At 42.7% G+C, this 16,622-nt stretch overlaps 1 protein-coding gene across 1 annotated transcript; it reads left to right on the forward strand.

Moving 5' to 3' along the window:
* The first annotated feature begins 11,929 nt into the window (after nucleotides 1-11,929).
* On the forward strand, nucleotides 11,930-15,097 carry LOC101827633 (mast cell protease 8). Its single transcript, XM_040740631.1, has 5 exons — nucleotides 11,930-12,181; nucleotides 13,388-13,538; nucleotides 13,860-13,992; nucleotides 14,198-14,452; nucleotides 14,861-15,097. The coding sequence occupies exons 1-5, from the start codon at nucleotides 12,127-12,129 to the stop codon at nucleotides 15,050-15,052; spliced, it is 786 nt and encodes a 261-aa protein (XP_040596565.1). The 5' UTR covers nucleotides 11,930-12,126; the 3' UTR covers nucleotides 15,053-15,097.
* The last annotated feature ends 1,525 nt before the right edge of the window (nucleotides 15,098-16,622 follow it).

The raw sequence follows: 16,622 nt of genomic DNA on the forward strand, positions 1-16,622 counted from the left end.
CCCCATGTCCTCCTCTCCACTTCTCTTCTCCCCCCCTCACTTATCCCCCAGCACACTCTCCTCTCCTCCCATGCTCCCAGTCCACTCAGGAGATCCTGTCTTATTCCCCTTCTCTGGGGTGCCAAGCATATCTCTCTTAGGATCCTCCCTGTATCCCAGAACCTCTGGCAATGGGATTGTAGGCTGGCACTCCCCTGCTTCATGCCTAAAATCCATAAATGAGAGAGTACATACTATATTTCTCTTTTTGTAACTGGATTACCTCACTCAGGATGGTTTTTCTAGTGCCAACCATTTGCCTGAAAATTTCAAGATTCCATTGTTTATTTCCATTGAGTAGCACTACATTGTGTAAATGTACCACACTTTCTCTATCCACTCTTCACTTGAGGGGCATCTAGCTTGCTTCCAGTTTCTGACTATTACAAATGATGCTGCTATGAACATAGTGGAACAGACATCCTTGTTGTATAAATGTGCACCTTTGGGTATATACCTAAGAGTGGAATTGCTGGATCTTGTGGTAGAATGATTCCCATTGTCCTGTGGAATCTCCATACTGTTTTCCAAAGTGACTGTACCAGTTGGCACTCCCAGCAGTGGAGGAGTGTTCCCCTTCTCAGCATTCTCTCCAGCATAAACTGTCATTGGTGTTTTTGATTTTAGCCATTCTGACAGGAGTGAGATGGTACGCAATCCCCATTAATACCGGCACAGCTCTTCACAGACCTTGAAAGAACAATGATCACCTTGATGTAGAAAAACAAAAGACCTAGGATAGCCAAAACAACCCTGAACAATAAAGGAGCTTCCAGAGGCATCACCATCCCTGACTTCAAGCTCTATTATACAGCTATAGTCCCGGAAACAGCTTGGTATTGGCATAAAAATAGACAATGGAATCAATTGAAAACACTGATATTAGCCCATACACCTACGAACCCTTGATTTTTGGCAAAGAAGCTAAAATTATACAATGGAAAAAAGAAAACATCTTAAAAAATTGGTGCTGGCATAACTGGATTCTGGCATGTAGAAAACTGCAGATAAATCCATGTCTATCACCATGCACAAAACTTAAGTCCAAATGGATCAAACATATGTGTAGGAACACTGAACCTCTTAGAAGAGAAAGTAGAAGGTACCCTTGAAAAATTGGTACAGGAGAGCGCTTCCAGAACATAACAGCAGTAGCACAGACACTGAGATCGACAGTTAATAAATGGGACCTCCTGAAATTGAGAAGCTCATGTAAGGCAAAGAACAGAGGCAAAAAGACAAAAAGGCAGCCCACAGAATGGGAAAAGAGATTCAGAAACCCCACATCTGTCAGAGGGCTGATCTCCAAAATTTACAAAGAGCTCAAGGAGAAAGACTCCAAAACACCAAAGGATCTTATTAAAAAGTGGTGTACAGAACTAAATAGGGAGTTCTAAATAATGGAGTCTAAAATGGTTGAGAGACACTTAAGAAAGAGCTCAACACCCTTAGCCATTAGGGAAATGCAAATCAAAATAACTCTGAGGTGTTTAGTCTTCCTGTACCTTGATATGCCATGTTTTATTGATACTCGTGAGAGACCTGCCCTTTCCCAGATGGAGACAGAAGGAGAGGAGATTGGGATACCTGGGATAGGAGGATAGAGCACAGGCTGAGACCAGGATGAAAAATAAATAGATGAATAAACACACATACACAAAAATGGATAATGGAGCTTACATGTATTTTGTTAAAATATGATGCCATCTGTTTCTGTTGTAGAATACTAAAATTTTCACTTGCATTTTCCATTTGACAACAACACTTGAACTAATTACTAACCTCTTCTTAACTTTTGGATGCCAACAGAGTGGATTCCAGTCAACAGATGCAGAGACCCACAGGCCAACATTAGGCTGAGCTCAGGGAATCCTGCTGAAGAGAGGGAGGAAGGATTGTTGGAGACTGAGAGGTCAAGAACATCACAAGAAAAACCACAGAATCAACTAACCTGGGCTCATAGGCACTCACAGATATTAAAATGACAACCAGGGGGCATACACTGGGGCTGACCAAAGCCCTGTGCATGAATGAGAGCTATGCAGAACAGTCCTGCGTGGAACTCATAGCAGTCAGAGCATCTGCTGTATCTGACTCTTTTGCTGGCTTTTGAGACACTAGTCCTCACATTGGGTTGCCTTGCCCAACCTTAATACAAGGCAAGGTACTTAGTCTTTCTGCAACTTGACATACCATGTTTTGTAGATATCCATAGGAGACCTGCCCTTTTCTCAATAAAAACATGAGTGAGACGGGAGGCAGGAAGGAGGTCAGGGAGGGACTCATAGAAGACATGGGAGAGGAAATTGAGATCCAGATAGAAAATCAATTTTTAAAAAATTAAACTTGAAAACAATGGACTCCAGTCAAGCTCCAATTCATTTTTACCACAGACAGTATCCTGGTGTATCCTCACCACAACAGGCTTAGAGCACGTGGTACTGAGGACTCTACTTGGAAGCAGCAGCAGTGGACTGTGTGAGTCCCAGGCCTCAGCTCCCAGATCTGCAGGACTTCCCATCACATGGTGCCTACAGGACTGTCCTGCCAGGCCACTGATTTGTCACTCAGATTCCATCACATGGAAGGGCATTCAAATTGTGAGGCTGTTTATACAGGATGAAGGGGAACTAATGTATCAAGATACTTACCCCAGTAGGACAAAAAGTATTAAATACTTGCTATGGCTGTCACTTTATTTCATTAAAATTTTCATGGTTAACAAAAGAAAAATGTTTAAAGTCATCAATAGATACTACCCACATTGAAAATGGAGAACCCAGAAAGAAGTGACCACAGGGCATCTTGTTAAGTTAATTCAGGAACATAGTTGATCCCTAGTCATCTGTGGAATAATCCTTTAGACACCATGAAGATGTGTTGCTTTCATTGTTAATAAAGAGCTGACTGGACAATAGCTGGGTGGAAGAGGCTAGCCAGGAGAGCCAAACAGAGAGGATGCTGGGAAGAAGTCTATGTGGTCACCAGGAGACACAGAGGAAGCAGGAGATAAATATGCCATGAGGATAAAATGGTACTACAGCATGGTAGAGGGGAGATAAGAAATATGTTTAATTTAAGATATAAGGGCAGGTTACTAATAAACCAAACAATTGACAAAGCATTTATAATTAATAATAAGCCCCTATGTGGTTACTTGGGAACTGAATGCTGGGACAGGACTGACTGGTGATACAGGAAACCTGACAAAAGTCTGGTCAGATATTCACATAAAATCTGAGAAAGCTTAAGGAAATTTCCAAACACACAAAAATGGAGCCAAACGTGACTTCCTATTCTCACAGTCTCATTCCAGTCACAACACAGATGAATCTCCTGACAGCTCCCTGCAAGATGGGGTCAGTGGCAGCCACCATGTGTTAGCACCACAGAATGAACTGAGTGTCCCGGCGGTGGCTGATGTAGCAGTTTAAGATCTGTCTCATGCAATCAAAGAATAACACAAATGTTCAACAAAGACAAATCCAGAGCAAAGAAAACTCTAAACAGGTTACAGTGTGTTTGAAAATATACATAGGCTTACAAAGGAAAGAAAAAAGAACATGGGCAGTAATAGAATACAAAAATGATTTGAAAATAAGAAAGTCCTGTAAAACGGAGTAAAGTAATTTAAAAAGATAAAGCCATGTGAAGGTGGAAAAAAAAGCAAGGTGAGTCTGGATGCTGTATGTTATTTTATTGTCTTTAAACTTTTTGATTACTAATGAATGAGTGACAGCCGCTGCATTAAATCAACCTATATAATTTTATAAAATGTCTTGATTCAAAATGGAAGTCAAAGATGTGTTGCTTTGGGGAAGAGGTTGTGATTTTGGTCCCACAGGAAAACAAAAGGCTATGGATTCCTTCGAGTTTAAAGATATGCACGTTTGATCAAGGAAACCTCCATGAAAATCTTGTCTACAGATAAAAAGAAATAAACCTAGTAAAACTACAAGATACATGACCTACATTTTACTTACTCAAACATAAAACAAAGAAATCATCTTTCAATAATTGTGTACAACATACAGTCTATACTTGTATGAATGCACACCTGTATATTCCTTTAAAAGTTTATGCATTTTCAGAACAAGGGACACAGACACCAACAAAAAAGAATGGCACAGGCATTCCATCATTTCAGAGTTCTGCATACAGAACTACTTCAAGGCTGGTGGCTGAGATGGTTCAGCCTCACAGACTACTCCAGTCAAGAATATTATCCTGACATTCTCAAGGTTCCCCCAAAGATCCCGGAACCCTAAGATAACAGAAAGCAATATAGAGAAAACAACACCGACATGGATTATGGATGTTTGTCATTGTTTAGGGAGGTTGATTGCAAGTTGCTACTGTATATGGTCAAGAAAACAGCAGGTTAGACTCAGGGATTTCTTTCTGAAAAGGAAAAGGGGTGATATAGGAATGATAGGAAAATGGGGGTAAATTACTGAATCCAGTTTTAAACTAAGAAAACAACTACTACTCTCAAATATTTCACATTGATATGCATTATGGTTTACTGATGCAAATTTAACTTTACTTTTGTTATACTGTATTTATGTTTCTACTTTTGTTTGGGATATTATGCTTATGCAGCTCATTTAAAAATATAATGTATAAACAAAAATAGCTGACCTGAACAAGAAGAAGCTCATGGGCCCCAGACTGAGAGCTCGGGAACCAGCATATGACTGAACCAGGCCCGCTGAAGGTGGCTGTCAGTTAGAATGCATGGGCAGCCTTCCTGCCAGCCTGGTTTCAGAGCCACATCAGTCCCAAATGAACACACAGGAGGCTATGTTAATTATGAAGCTGTTGGCTGTTTGTTTGCCTTTTGCTTGTTTCTTACTGGCTAGTTCTCACTTATGTATTTAACCCATAATTGTTAATCTAGGTATTTCTCTTACCAGAGAAAAGGGTCTGGACTTCTTACTTCTCTTGAGGCTACATCGTGACTGACTCTGCCTCTCTTTCCCAGAATCCTCCTTGACTCCTAGTTCCACCTATCTTGCTTCCCTATTAGCTAACAGTGCTTTATTCAACAACCAATAAGAGAAAGATTTACAGGATTACATCTCCAATCATGTCTTCTTTTCTGTCTAAATAAAAAGAAAGGTTTTAACTTTAACACAGTAAAATTATATATAACAGAACAGTTATCAAGTAAGAATATAGTTACAATATTTTGTCCATTAACATTTAGTAAGATTTAAAGAAAGTATCATCTATCTTTGTGAGTCTAAAGTCTTATATGTAGCTTATCTTTTATCATAACTAAGGAAAACTTTGATTATAACTATCTGTCTTTAGCTTATCTTTTATCATAACTAAGGAAAACTTTGATTATAACTATCTGTCTTTAACTCCATCAAAGACCACAGAAGGATAATATATAAACACTAGAATTGACAGAGACATCTTACTCCCTGGACAGTCACCTGAAGTTACTCTGTAACGTTGGGGCATCCATCTTCAGCCCATAAGGCCACAATGTGTCCAGAAGACTTCTCAGAAAAGCAGGAAATTTCAAACTGTCCATCTGTATTGGCAGTCTGTCATTCATTTTTCTGTATCCTGCAGAAAGTCTCGAAGACTCTTCCATGAAGCAGGAACCCTGAAGAACTGTTTGAGTTTAGCAGTCATTTTCCTGTGGGTCCTGCATGTCCATTTTATACAGCAACAGTCAAGCATCCCAGGAAAGAGCAGTTCCTTGCCCAAATGGCTAATCTTGCCATGTTGAAAGCAAACTCTATAACGAGACTCTCTGTGTGTTTTTCATCTTTACATGGCTTATTTATTACTTTACTTCTTTTACTTTTATTTATTTATTTTTTTCTCTATGGAAATCTGCCTGTCTCTGCCTCTGAAGTGCTGGAATTAAAAGCATGTGTGCCACCATGACCCAGCCATTTTTTTCTCTATTTTTTAGCCAGTTTATCTTGTTTCTTTTTCTCTCACAAGCCTATGTACATTTTTAAACACACTGTAACCTTTTAGATGTTTAGTGCATCTGAATCTGACTTTACTGTAAAACTTTATGTTTGTATGTTGTTAGCAGGGCCTCCTAACCAAGCCATGAGATCTTTCCATTTATGTTGAGTCAGGAAACCTCCCTTAAAGGAGCTGCATAGTCTCTGCTCATCTCTAGCAAAACAGAGCTCACCTGAGGAAAAATGCTGCTACCCAAACGCCGTGCTTCCCTCTGTTCTTTTGTTTGTAAAATCCCTTTTTAAGCCTTTTTTAAGGTTTAAGTGGAAATTCTTAAGCCCCACGTTGGGCGCCATATTGTTGAGGGATTTCTGCCTGGGTTCCGTTGCCAGTTTAGCCCCCAAATAACACACAAGACACTATATTAATTATGAAGCTATTGGCAGATTGCTTGCTTCCTTACTGGCTAGCTCTGACTTAAGTATTTAACCCATAGTTGTTAATCTAAATATTTCTCTTACCAGAGAAAAGGTCCCGGAACTCTTACTCCTCTGGCGGCCTACATTGTGTCTGTCTGTGCCTCTCTTTCCCAGAATCCTCCTCGACTCCTAGTCCCACATATCTTGCTTCCCTATTAGCCAACAGTGCTTTATTCAACAACCAATAAGAGACAGATTTATAGAATTACATCTCCCATCAGGCAGTCTATTGGACTCTAGTAGTGGATCAGTATTTATCCCTAGTACACGAATGAACTTTGGGATCCCATTCACGATAGAGGGCTACTCTCTCAGTCTAGACACACAGGGAGGACATTGACCCTGCCCAAAATGATGTGACAGACTGTGATGATCCACCAGGAAAGGACTCACCCTCCCTGAGAAGCAGAAGAGGAACGGAATGTGGGTTAGTATAGGGCATGAGAGGATGGGTGAGAGAGGGAACTGGGAAAGATATGTAAAATAAGATCGTTTCTACATTAAATTAAAAAAGAAAAGAAAAAATATGATGCATAATTAAGAAATACAGGTTGGTAGTTAGTCATCTATAATGATTAAACTTATACTCATGTTAGGTATCTTTTCAAGGACATGAACAGATATATTTAGATAAATAGATGGCCTTGAAACACTTCAAAAGTCCAATAGAATATGACATTTAAGGTGTTTAATAACCTGAAGTTTTCATGAGAGTGAGACACATCTGGCTGCTCCCGACAGCACAAATTTACTTCAAAAGAAGATGTTGGGCATCAAAGAACCTCCATGTGGAGTTTGCTTTATTTATGGCAAAATGCAACAATTTGGGCAAAATACTGTCTTTGCTTCAACTGCTGACAGTATACTATCCAAACTGGACCAGAAGAACTCAAAAGAAAACAGCTGCCTAATTTTGTCTAGTCAAGGCAGGACAGTCCTTCAAAATTCTCTGCTTGGGAAAAATATCTTTCATATATGTAGGTCCTGTATGCCTAAGCTGAAGGCCCCAATTCTTCAGAGGAATTTTGAATGACTGTCCAGGCAGTCAGATGCCCTGTAATTAGGTACATTCTGTGGTCTTGATGGAGTTAAAGAGTAAACAATTAGACTCAAAGTTTTTCTTAGTTATGATAACAGACAAATTAGATGTAAAATTAATATATATATATATATATTTACTTTGCTAAAGCTGAAAACTTTCCTTTAAATATACAAAAAGGGGAAATGCTCTCATATAATCCTTTTGCACACTGGAAAGATGTTTTGCTTTCATTAGTTAACAAAGAGTTGACTGGCCACTAGCTAAGTAGGAAGAGGTTAGGCATGAGGGTCAAATTGAAAGAATGATGGTCAGAAAGACAGAGTCATGGGAAGTAACCAGGAGATTTGGAGGAAGCAGGAGATGAACATGCCATGCTGACAAAAGGTACCACCATGTGGTAGATAGTGGAAAAGCCATATGGGCTAATTTAAGATGTAAGGTCTAGTTAGTAACAAGCCTAAGCTATCAGCTGATCATTTATAATCATTAATAAGCCTCTGTTTGTTTACTGGGCAGCCAGATGGCTGGAGTAGAGCTACCTGGCAATACAGAAACCCCAACTACAATGGTCTGCACTCTTAGATGATGCTCCTACAATTAAATGTTTTCATGATGCTCCCTCTGCTAGAGTATGTATGTGGACAGAATCTCTCATGTGAAGCGAACTGGACTATTGCTTCTCCTTTCACTGACTAGAAACCTTCATACCTGGGGATTAGAGACAGCAATACACCACAGAGAGTAGTTGTGTTGTATAAACTGTTTCTACAAGAGTCCTGTGTTGGTGTGACTCTTTAATTAAATGACTATTGGGGGTGGGTCATTTGTCATCTCTGAACCAAAGAATTCCCCCGAAAGATTCTCAGCATCAAATCTAACAGTGTCCATGAGGTTCTTCACAGCACACTCTGCACTAAAGAGCGTCTTGCCCTCTGCCCTCCCATCTCTGGAAGCAAAGGAGAAAGGGCCACTGGGCAAACTGACAGTCCTCACTGAGGGACAGCTGTCATGGTCACCATCCTTTCAGGGCCACTCAGCAATTCCCCCACAACAAACTCTCGCTCTCCAGTTCTTCATCTGCCATTTCATGTGCTTGGAAGTCCATCCATTTCCCAGGATCCTCTCTTGTGGGTGTTTTCCTTAAGTTGGGACTTCTTATTGCAGCCTCCAGCTGAGTTAGGTGGTCAAGTAAAAAGAAAAGTAAACCAGTGAGGAAGATGACAGGCCTCAGACACAGTGACCAGCTCAGTAGACACTCAAGGCTTTGAGTGTGGTTCCTGGAAGGACAACAACAAACATCTCAACTGCATGTACATTTTGTTTGAAGTAGTGTCTTCTATACACAAGCAGGCAGAAGAAAAACCCAAACAATACAGGAACATCACCCTGAGTAAGTGTATTTATTCCTTCGAAACAAGAGCAGAGGCCTGTTCAAGACTTCAGGCTTTTCTCATGTGAGTATGAGGACATCAATTTCTGACTACACAAACAAAGGTGCTTCTCAAGATTTTCCTCCAAAACATCCAAAGTTGTGGTAATCTACAGCCTGTAGTCTGCCTTAAAAACCTCAGAAGAACACAAGAGGAAACTCCCTCCTGGAAGATTCCTCCTAGTGGTCCAGACGGTAAAGAAGAATCCAGGTAGGTTTTTCTGTCATCACTCACCACCTCCCAAGCTCTCACTCGAGTTTGTACACTGTCTCCATCTTCTAGGCTTCAGTATAGTCCTGACTTATCTAATAGGGTCTGGTTGGTAAATAAAGTAACGACCATGTATGAAGCATGAGGCAGCATCATGCTCAGGATGCTGGTGTTTGTACAACAGGCTCTCACAGAAGACAGAGACACAAATAGAGGCAGATGGGGAAGCAACAGTGTTCATACAGGTTCAGTGTTTCCATACAAACAGGTGAAAATATCTTAAGAAGAATGTCGTTTATAGCTGTACAATGCTGTGGGACTGAAAACAGCTAAAATTATCAAACTTGTCTTTTCTATACTTTGCAACAAAGTCAGTCTATAGATTCATAAGGAATAAGATGTTGCCTAGAAAAGATGTTGTACCATGGACTGCTCAGAGAAAGAATTGATGAGGCTTCCATCTCCCCTGGCGCTTTCAGCTTGGAAGAAGGCTCTGAGTATAGCTGATATCACAGACTATCTGGGGTTCCTGTCCACATGACCCTATGTGATCATAACACAGAAACAGAAGTTGTGGGTAACAGGGACCCAGAGCCATTATCAGTACAGGGGGCCAGGCAGGAAAGGATGAGTGAACACAGTGGAAAGGGTTTGCATGGCCTACACACTTTTCCGAGGTTCTTCTACTTAGAGACCACAGCCTCATTAAAGGACTTCAGTGACTTTTATTGCAGTCAAACATGAGAATTTTTCACACATTACTTTCATGCAGTTTTCCTGGCCCATTTGCATTACCTGCTTGGTCTCTCACCCACATACACTGTGTGTCTGTGTGTGTGTGTGTGTATATATATATGTGTGTGTGTGTGTGTGTGTGTGTATATATATGTGTGTGTCTGTGTGTGTGTATATATATGTGTGTGTGTGTATAAATATATATATATATATTATCCCTTTCATATGCGGCTGCTTTGGCATTGTCTTCTGAACCAAACACATATGTATATTGATCGCCGATCATTGCTTTCTGGCCCTCTCAGTCATGTATTTAGACTATCCCACATTCAAACACTGATCCCATTTTGAATGTAAAACTCAAGGGCATTTCTTCTCATAACACTGGACTCCACCTGACATTTGAGACAGATCTTCTGGGCAATCTTGTCATTTGGTACAGACACAGAGAGACCTCTGATGTCAGCCCACCAGGAGTTAACAAAAATTTGTACTCACAAAGTCCTAAATTAAATACACATTAAACAGTGAAATCATCATACCAGCCAACAACTTTATTCCCCAAATAGTGTCTAATATCATGGAAAGACACCCGAGCCCTTAGTCAATAGAGGTGTCAACTTTGACAAAGGCCACAGTGACCACTCACAGTGTGGCTGCTTGAAAATGACAGAACCCTGGTCCAAAGAAGCCCTGAGGTAACGGGGCTCTCAAGCATGTGTGAGGCACGAGACCAGCCCAAGACCCTGCCCCAATCTCTCGAAAGTCGTTTAACTACAGGAAAACGTGATGGCACTAACAAGATGAAAGATATCAGAAGTGAGCATTGGGACAGAGCAGGGCCAGATGCATCTAAATGATAACCAGCTGCAGAAGCAACATTGTAATCTAGCATCTTTAACTTTCTATGTGTAAACCCCCAAGGATTTGGTTTAGCAGATATATGGTACCACAGAGATATTTAATAGTTATTTCTTCAGTACTGAATGTGGTCACCATTTGGCAGTTGGAATGAGGAGGATGTAAATTTACAGAGGAACAAGACAAAATAATCCTTTCCATAACGCTTGGGAGGGAATGAAGATGAGAATGTGTTTGACTACTCCACTTTTGCTGTGACAGATGTGAGGGCAGCATGGGGACTACATCCAGCTGACATCAGAGGTCTCCTGTGTCTAGAATAAATGACCAGATGGCCCAGAGAAGCACACACACATGTCAGGTGGACTCTGGAGTTCTGAGAAAAATGCACTTGGGTTTCACATTCAAAAGCACCTGCATAGACAAACTGCAGGAGAGACTAGAGCTGATTCCTCAGGGAGACAGACACAGAAGCTGCCTTCTCAGAGGAGACAGACACAGAAGCTGCCTTCTCAGAGGAGGCAGAGGGACACAAACTGGTTCCTCAGCAGAGGCCGAGAAGTGAGCAGAAGCAGAGCATTGCCTATGTCACCTTCTTCCCTGGGGACGGGACTGCATTGACAGTGGAACCGGAGCGAGTGCAGACATTTGGCTGGAACCCCACAGCCCTCATTCTCTCCTCACCGCTCCTCTCCTGACTTACTGCTTTGCTGCTGAGAGGATGGAAACACTTGAGATGTCTTTAGAGACTGCATGGGATCCCGAGGACTCCTCTGTCAAATCTTTCCACAAAGCTCCCCTATTCTGTCATTTCCTCCTGACAGTGTCATCAACATCACACTGGCTCCTCATCCTAAATCTTTGCTCTTCACCCCATCCCCCAGTAGTGTCCAAAGCTCTCAAGGTGTTAAAGGTGACCCAGCTTTTCCCTGGGGTATTGTCTCAGGAGGGCACTTTAGAACGTAGAACAAAAGTCTTCATGCTTTGGAAAAATAGAACTAAGCTCCTCATAGAGAGTCGCGGGGGATGTACAGATAGTATGTCTCAAGGACATAATCACCTGATCACAATTTCAAGACACAGAGGCATCATTCTGCAATTCCCTAATCAGTGACAGGAGAAGGTTACTCCCTCTCTGCTCTATGTGGAAGGCCTCAGAAGGCTCATACACCCTGCTCAGAGGCCAACAAGCCTGTGGGGAATGTGGTCGTGCTCACCAGAAACTGACTGAAAAACTGCTTCCTGCATGCTCACCACACAGATGCAGCAAGAACTCAGATCTTAAATATCACACAGGAAATCAGTGGCCACCGGCCCTGGCCCTCTGTCCACACCTAAAGGTTTAAAAGTGTGAGCATGAACAGGTGACAACTGAGGACAGCTCAGACCTCTGAAGATGTTCCTGCTCCTGATCGTGGTGGTGGCTGTCCTGCCAGTCAGCACTGAAGGAGGTAAGCAACCACTCCCCTCCCTCGAGTCCTGTGTGTCAACTGACACTGCCACAGGGTCCCAGTCAGGCTCTGTCTGAGGTCTACTCCTCACTCAGTTCATCTGAGAAGTTTGCTGAGCCCCAGCCCAGCGCTGGATAAATGGGATCTGAAACCACAAGGAACTGCTTGTAATGGTACCTAGTAAGTGAGATCTGTCATGTAAGAGAGAGGAATTACTAAACTGTCATAGATACAGAGAAAACTGTCTCGAAAAACAAAAGCAAAAGCAAAAATAACCTATCATAGGACCCTAGTGGAAAGATGGAGTTGAAAATGAAGGCTGAAAGTTCCCAATGGCCAAACCTAAGAGCGGGCAGCTATACCCCATGCCTGACATGAGGATTGAGATTAGAAGAACTTGTCTGTTCTGGTTTCCAGGCTTCACCTTGGCCTTGTCTCTCTTCATCTGAACATACAGGTCTGCCATGGCAGCTGCCCACAGTCTAACAGAGTCCCCTAAGTGAGGGTTCATCCCTGCTCCACAGTTTATTGGAAGCATGGTCCTCCAACACAACTCCCCAGTTCACTATGATTCTGACACCTCTGTGTTCTCCCTTCTAAGTGTTAAGTGTCTTTCAATGACTTAGGAAGACAATCCTACCATGAGGTTCAGGCTACATTAGGAACTCCTCTCCCAGCTACTGGCATAGCACATTTGAGGGATTTTCATGGTTTGTACAACAGTCTTCTGAGTGTTGTGCTTGCTGTGTATCATGAATCAGAATAGAGAAAAGGAGGACAGAGTTTTCTACCACAATAGGGCTTCATGTTAACCTCAGTGACAGCCCAGAGTCTAAGTGAGCAAGACTCCAGGTGAAGCCACAGTTGCTGGCTGGATGTGTTCTAAGTGTCCAGGACAATGTGTGCTGAATTCTTCCTGTATGGGTACATGAGGTTTGACTGAGTCAGGGAAAAAACTTGGTTACAGCATTAGTACAAGAGGAAATTGAAAACCGGGGGAAAAGTGACATCATGCTTCAAGCCCTGTGTGATCACCCACAGCAGCCAGCGACCCTTACCTGGTGTGTGACAGACACTACAAAAGGCTCTCTTCTTCTCTGTGTCAAATCCACATATTCCCCTGGCATGAAATATCCCTTATGACAGCTCCCTGCTGTTGCAAAGTTTCCATGAGCACAGAGTTTCAGAACAATTTTTCTCTCTTAGGAGAAATAATTTGGGGTAAAGAGGCCAAACCCCACTCCCATCCCTACATGGCATTCATAAACTATACCGATAGCAAATCACAACCAAGTCGATGTGGTGGTTTCCTGGTGGAGAAAGACATCGTAATGACAGCAGCTCACTGTTATTCAAGGTAAGGAGGAACAAGAAGGTCTGTGTTGCCTGGGAATGACCGATACCATCAGATCCAGGCTGCCCTTAACAATAGAACAAAGTGAAGATCAACCTCACTTTATCCTATTTGACCTAACTTGATTGTGGGACAGGGGACCGATGGTGTCAATGGAGGATCTGAAGGGCTGGGGATGTTCCTGAAGCCCTAAGACACAACCTTACGCGTGAATTTCTTGCTATTTGACTCAGCCAAGCTCTGCCTTAGGCTGAGCCCTCCACCTGCAGTTCAGAGAATGACATATTGCTCCCATGTTGTACTTAATCCATTTTATTTTCACAGAAAACTAACTGTAACCCTGGGTGCTCACAATATCAAGAAAAAGAATAACACCCAGACCATTCCTGTTATTAAAGTCATCTGCCACAAGGAATATAGTAGTAAAAAAAGGGTCAATGACATCATGTTACTGAAGGTACCATTTTTCTGATTACTTTGCAGCACTCCACAGATTGCTAGTGTATCAGTCCAGTCCTCTCTCTGAGTGGTGGGTCTATGGTCCCAGGGTAACAGAATGGGACTTTGGGGGCTTTGTATTTGGGGAAGGTACAGTCAGCCTCATCTGTGGTTTAAGCTTACTGAGATGCCAGACCTGAATCTTTCTTCATCTTTCTGACCAGCTGAAACACAAAGCTCAAATCAATAATGCTGTGAAGACCATTGCCCTTCCAAAGAGCAATGACTGGGTGAACCCTGGGCAGGTGTGCACAGTGCCAGGCTGGGGAAATGAGGAACATTGTCATCGTCCTAACAAACTTCGGGAAGTGAAGCTAGAAGTTCAAGAAAGCAAGAAGTGCCAAAAAATGTATAAAAGTTACAACAACTCCATCCAGTTCTGCGTGGGAAACCCCGAGAAAAACTATGCTACTGCTGATGTAAGGACATGGCCATCTTCACATGTTTTCCTGGGACAGGGCTGTAATGCAGACACAGTCAGGCCTTCTCCCACTGGGCAACTGCTGCTATCTATAGTGTATGTAGGGATCAACCTACAGGGATCCACCATTTTCCCTGGGTCAATCTTCTGTCCTCTCACCATGGGAAAATAGGAGAACAAAGTCTGCTGAGACTGAGGAAAGGACACATCAGGCACAGACACTCTAGGTAGAGGTCACAGAGTTCATTGACCTCCATCCCACTCAGGACATAGGTAAATGATGTCACTTAACCTTTCCATCTGAAAACCCAGGCCTTATTAGGAACAGAGAAAAACTGGGAGAAAATGAGTCTTGCAAGATGTAACAAGAGGATACTTACAATGGCTTCTCTTTTTCTGTCAACAGGGAGATTCTGGAGGACCCTTTGTGTGTCACGGGGTAGCCCAGGGCATTGTAAGCCAACACCATTGCACTGGGGACCTTCCTGAGGTTTTCACCAGAATCTCAAGCTTTCTACCTTGGATTCAGAAAACAATTAAACTCCTCAACAACCCTAATAGACAAGTCCTGTTTCAGGACCAATGTCCGAAATCCTAGGGTACAGATATCTGAGTCTTAATAAAGACATTTATCTTCATAAAAGAGATGGCATTGTTCCCTTTTGCGAATGCATAGCTAAAGTATTTTGTCCACCAGCTTCCCCTTCACCCTCCCTTCTTCTCATGGACGCTATCTTCAGATGCTTCTCACTAACCTGCACATCTTACCTGTGCACTGACCCCATCCTCTCAGCACACAGGTAACCCTGTACTGTCAGTCCTGGGGAGCACTTAGTCTGAGAAGAATGATGTCTTCCTTTCCAAATTCTTCTTCAAATGTAACAGACTTGAAAGGATGAAACATTCAAAAGTCCTCACTTCCCACTCTACACATTCCTCTAAGGAATTTCTATGATCCTAGGAAGTCCACTGTTCTCTGAGGCCCCTCCCAGGTCTCTTGGTCCAGCGCCCCAAGGCCTCTCTACCCAGCTGTCATTTCATCTGAGAGCTCTGTCCTCCTCTCTTTACCTTGTCCAAAGGGACACAGGAGATGACACATGACAGCTCCATCCCCTGGATCAGGAACTTTAGAATAGGATCAATTGTTTGTGCCTAGACCTGTAGGATCATTTCCACTGACGCGGGCCAGCTCAGCACTTCTCCAGTGTGTGTGTGTGTGTGTGTGTGTGTGTGTGTGTGTGTGTGTGTGTCTGTGTCATGTGATACCCCAGAACCCCTGTGTGACCTGAATCACAAGCATCCACTGATTGAATACTGTCTCATTCAGCTTGTGCCCCTAGTCATAGACAGCAGTATGATACCTTCTTTGTTGTTCAATTTCTCACATGGACTCTAGGCTTATTGGACATCCTCATTGCCAAGCAGCTCCCTATCAGACCTATACACCCAAGGCTCTCCTCACAAATCTCTGTCTGGGGTTAATATCTGTGAGTTTGGTTCTCTGACCCACTGAGATTAGCAAAAAGCAGCTGTGTAACTGTGGGTTTGGATCTGTCTGTTGGAGCCTGGAAGACTCAGCTGGGGATATACAACTCAAGACAGTGGTTACCTCCTCTCCCAGAACCTATCAATAGCCAATAGTTCAGAGGTAAAGAGTGGGGCCCTGCAAGCCCCTCCAAATTCTAGACTAATTGGTGATAGGGGTGGTCTCATGTGGGCCCAGTGCTGGTAACTAACGTTGGCATGAACCAATGACTGCAATAACAGTATCAAGTCCAGAGAAAGGAATTTTGCAACCCTTCACCCTACCTCCAGATCTTACATTCTTCCCATTCCCTCTTCCATCATGTTTTCTAAGCCTTAGAGGGGGTGGCATAAGTGCCTGGGTTGTGGGTGGACTCAGGACTATTACTTAGTTGTGCATCTGGGCAGCAATGATTCTCTGCACTCCCTGTGACTCATTGTTAGGACAAGTGTCTCTGATTAGGGCCGGGGCCTCTTTTGTCAATGAAGGAAAGCATGTGTTTTTGGAAGTCAGTTTGCTGCTGTGTCAGTTCAGTAAACCATCGGAAATGCACTCCCCACATGGACCCACTGGCTCCCTGTACGTTATTAGCCAGGCTTGCAGCAGCAGGCATGGGTCTCATGCAGCCCACAGTGTGGGTCTT

Source organism: Mesocricetus auratus, unplaced genomic scaffold, assembly GCF_017639785.1.
Source record: "Mesocricetus auratus isolate SY011 unplaced genomic scaffold, BCM_Maur_2.0 Super-Scaffold_100707, whole genome shotgun sequence".
NCBI lineage: Eukaryota > Metazoa > Chordata > Mammalia > Rodentia > Cricetidae > Mesocricetus > Mesocricetus auratus.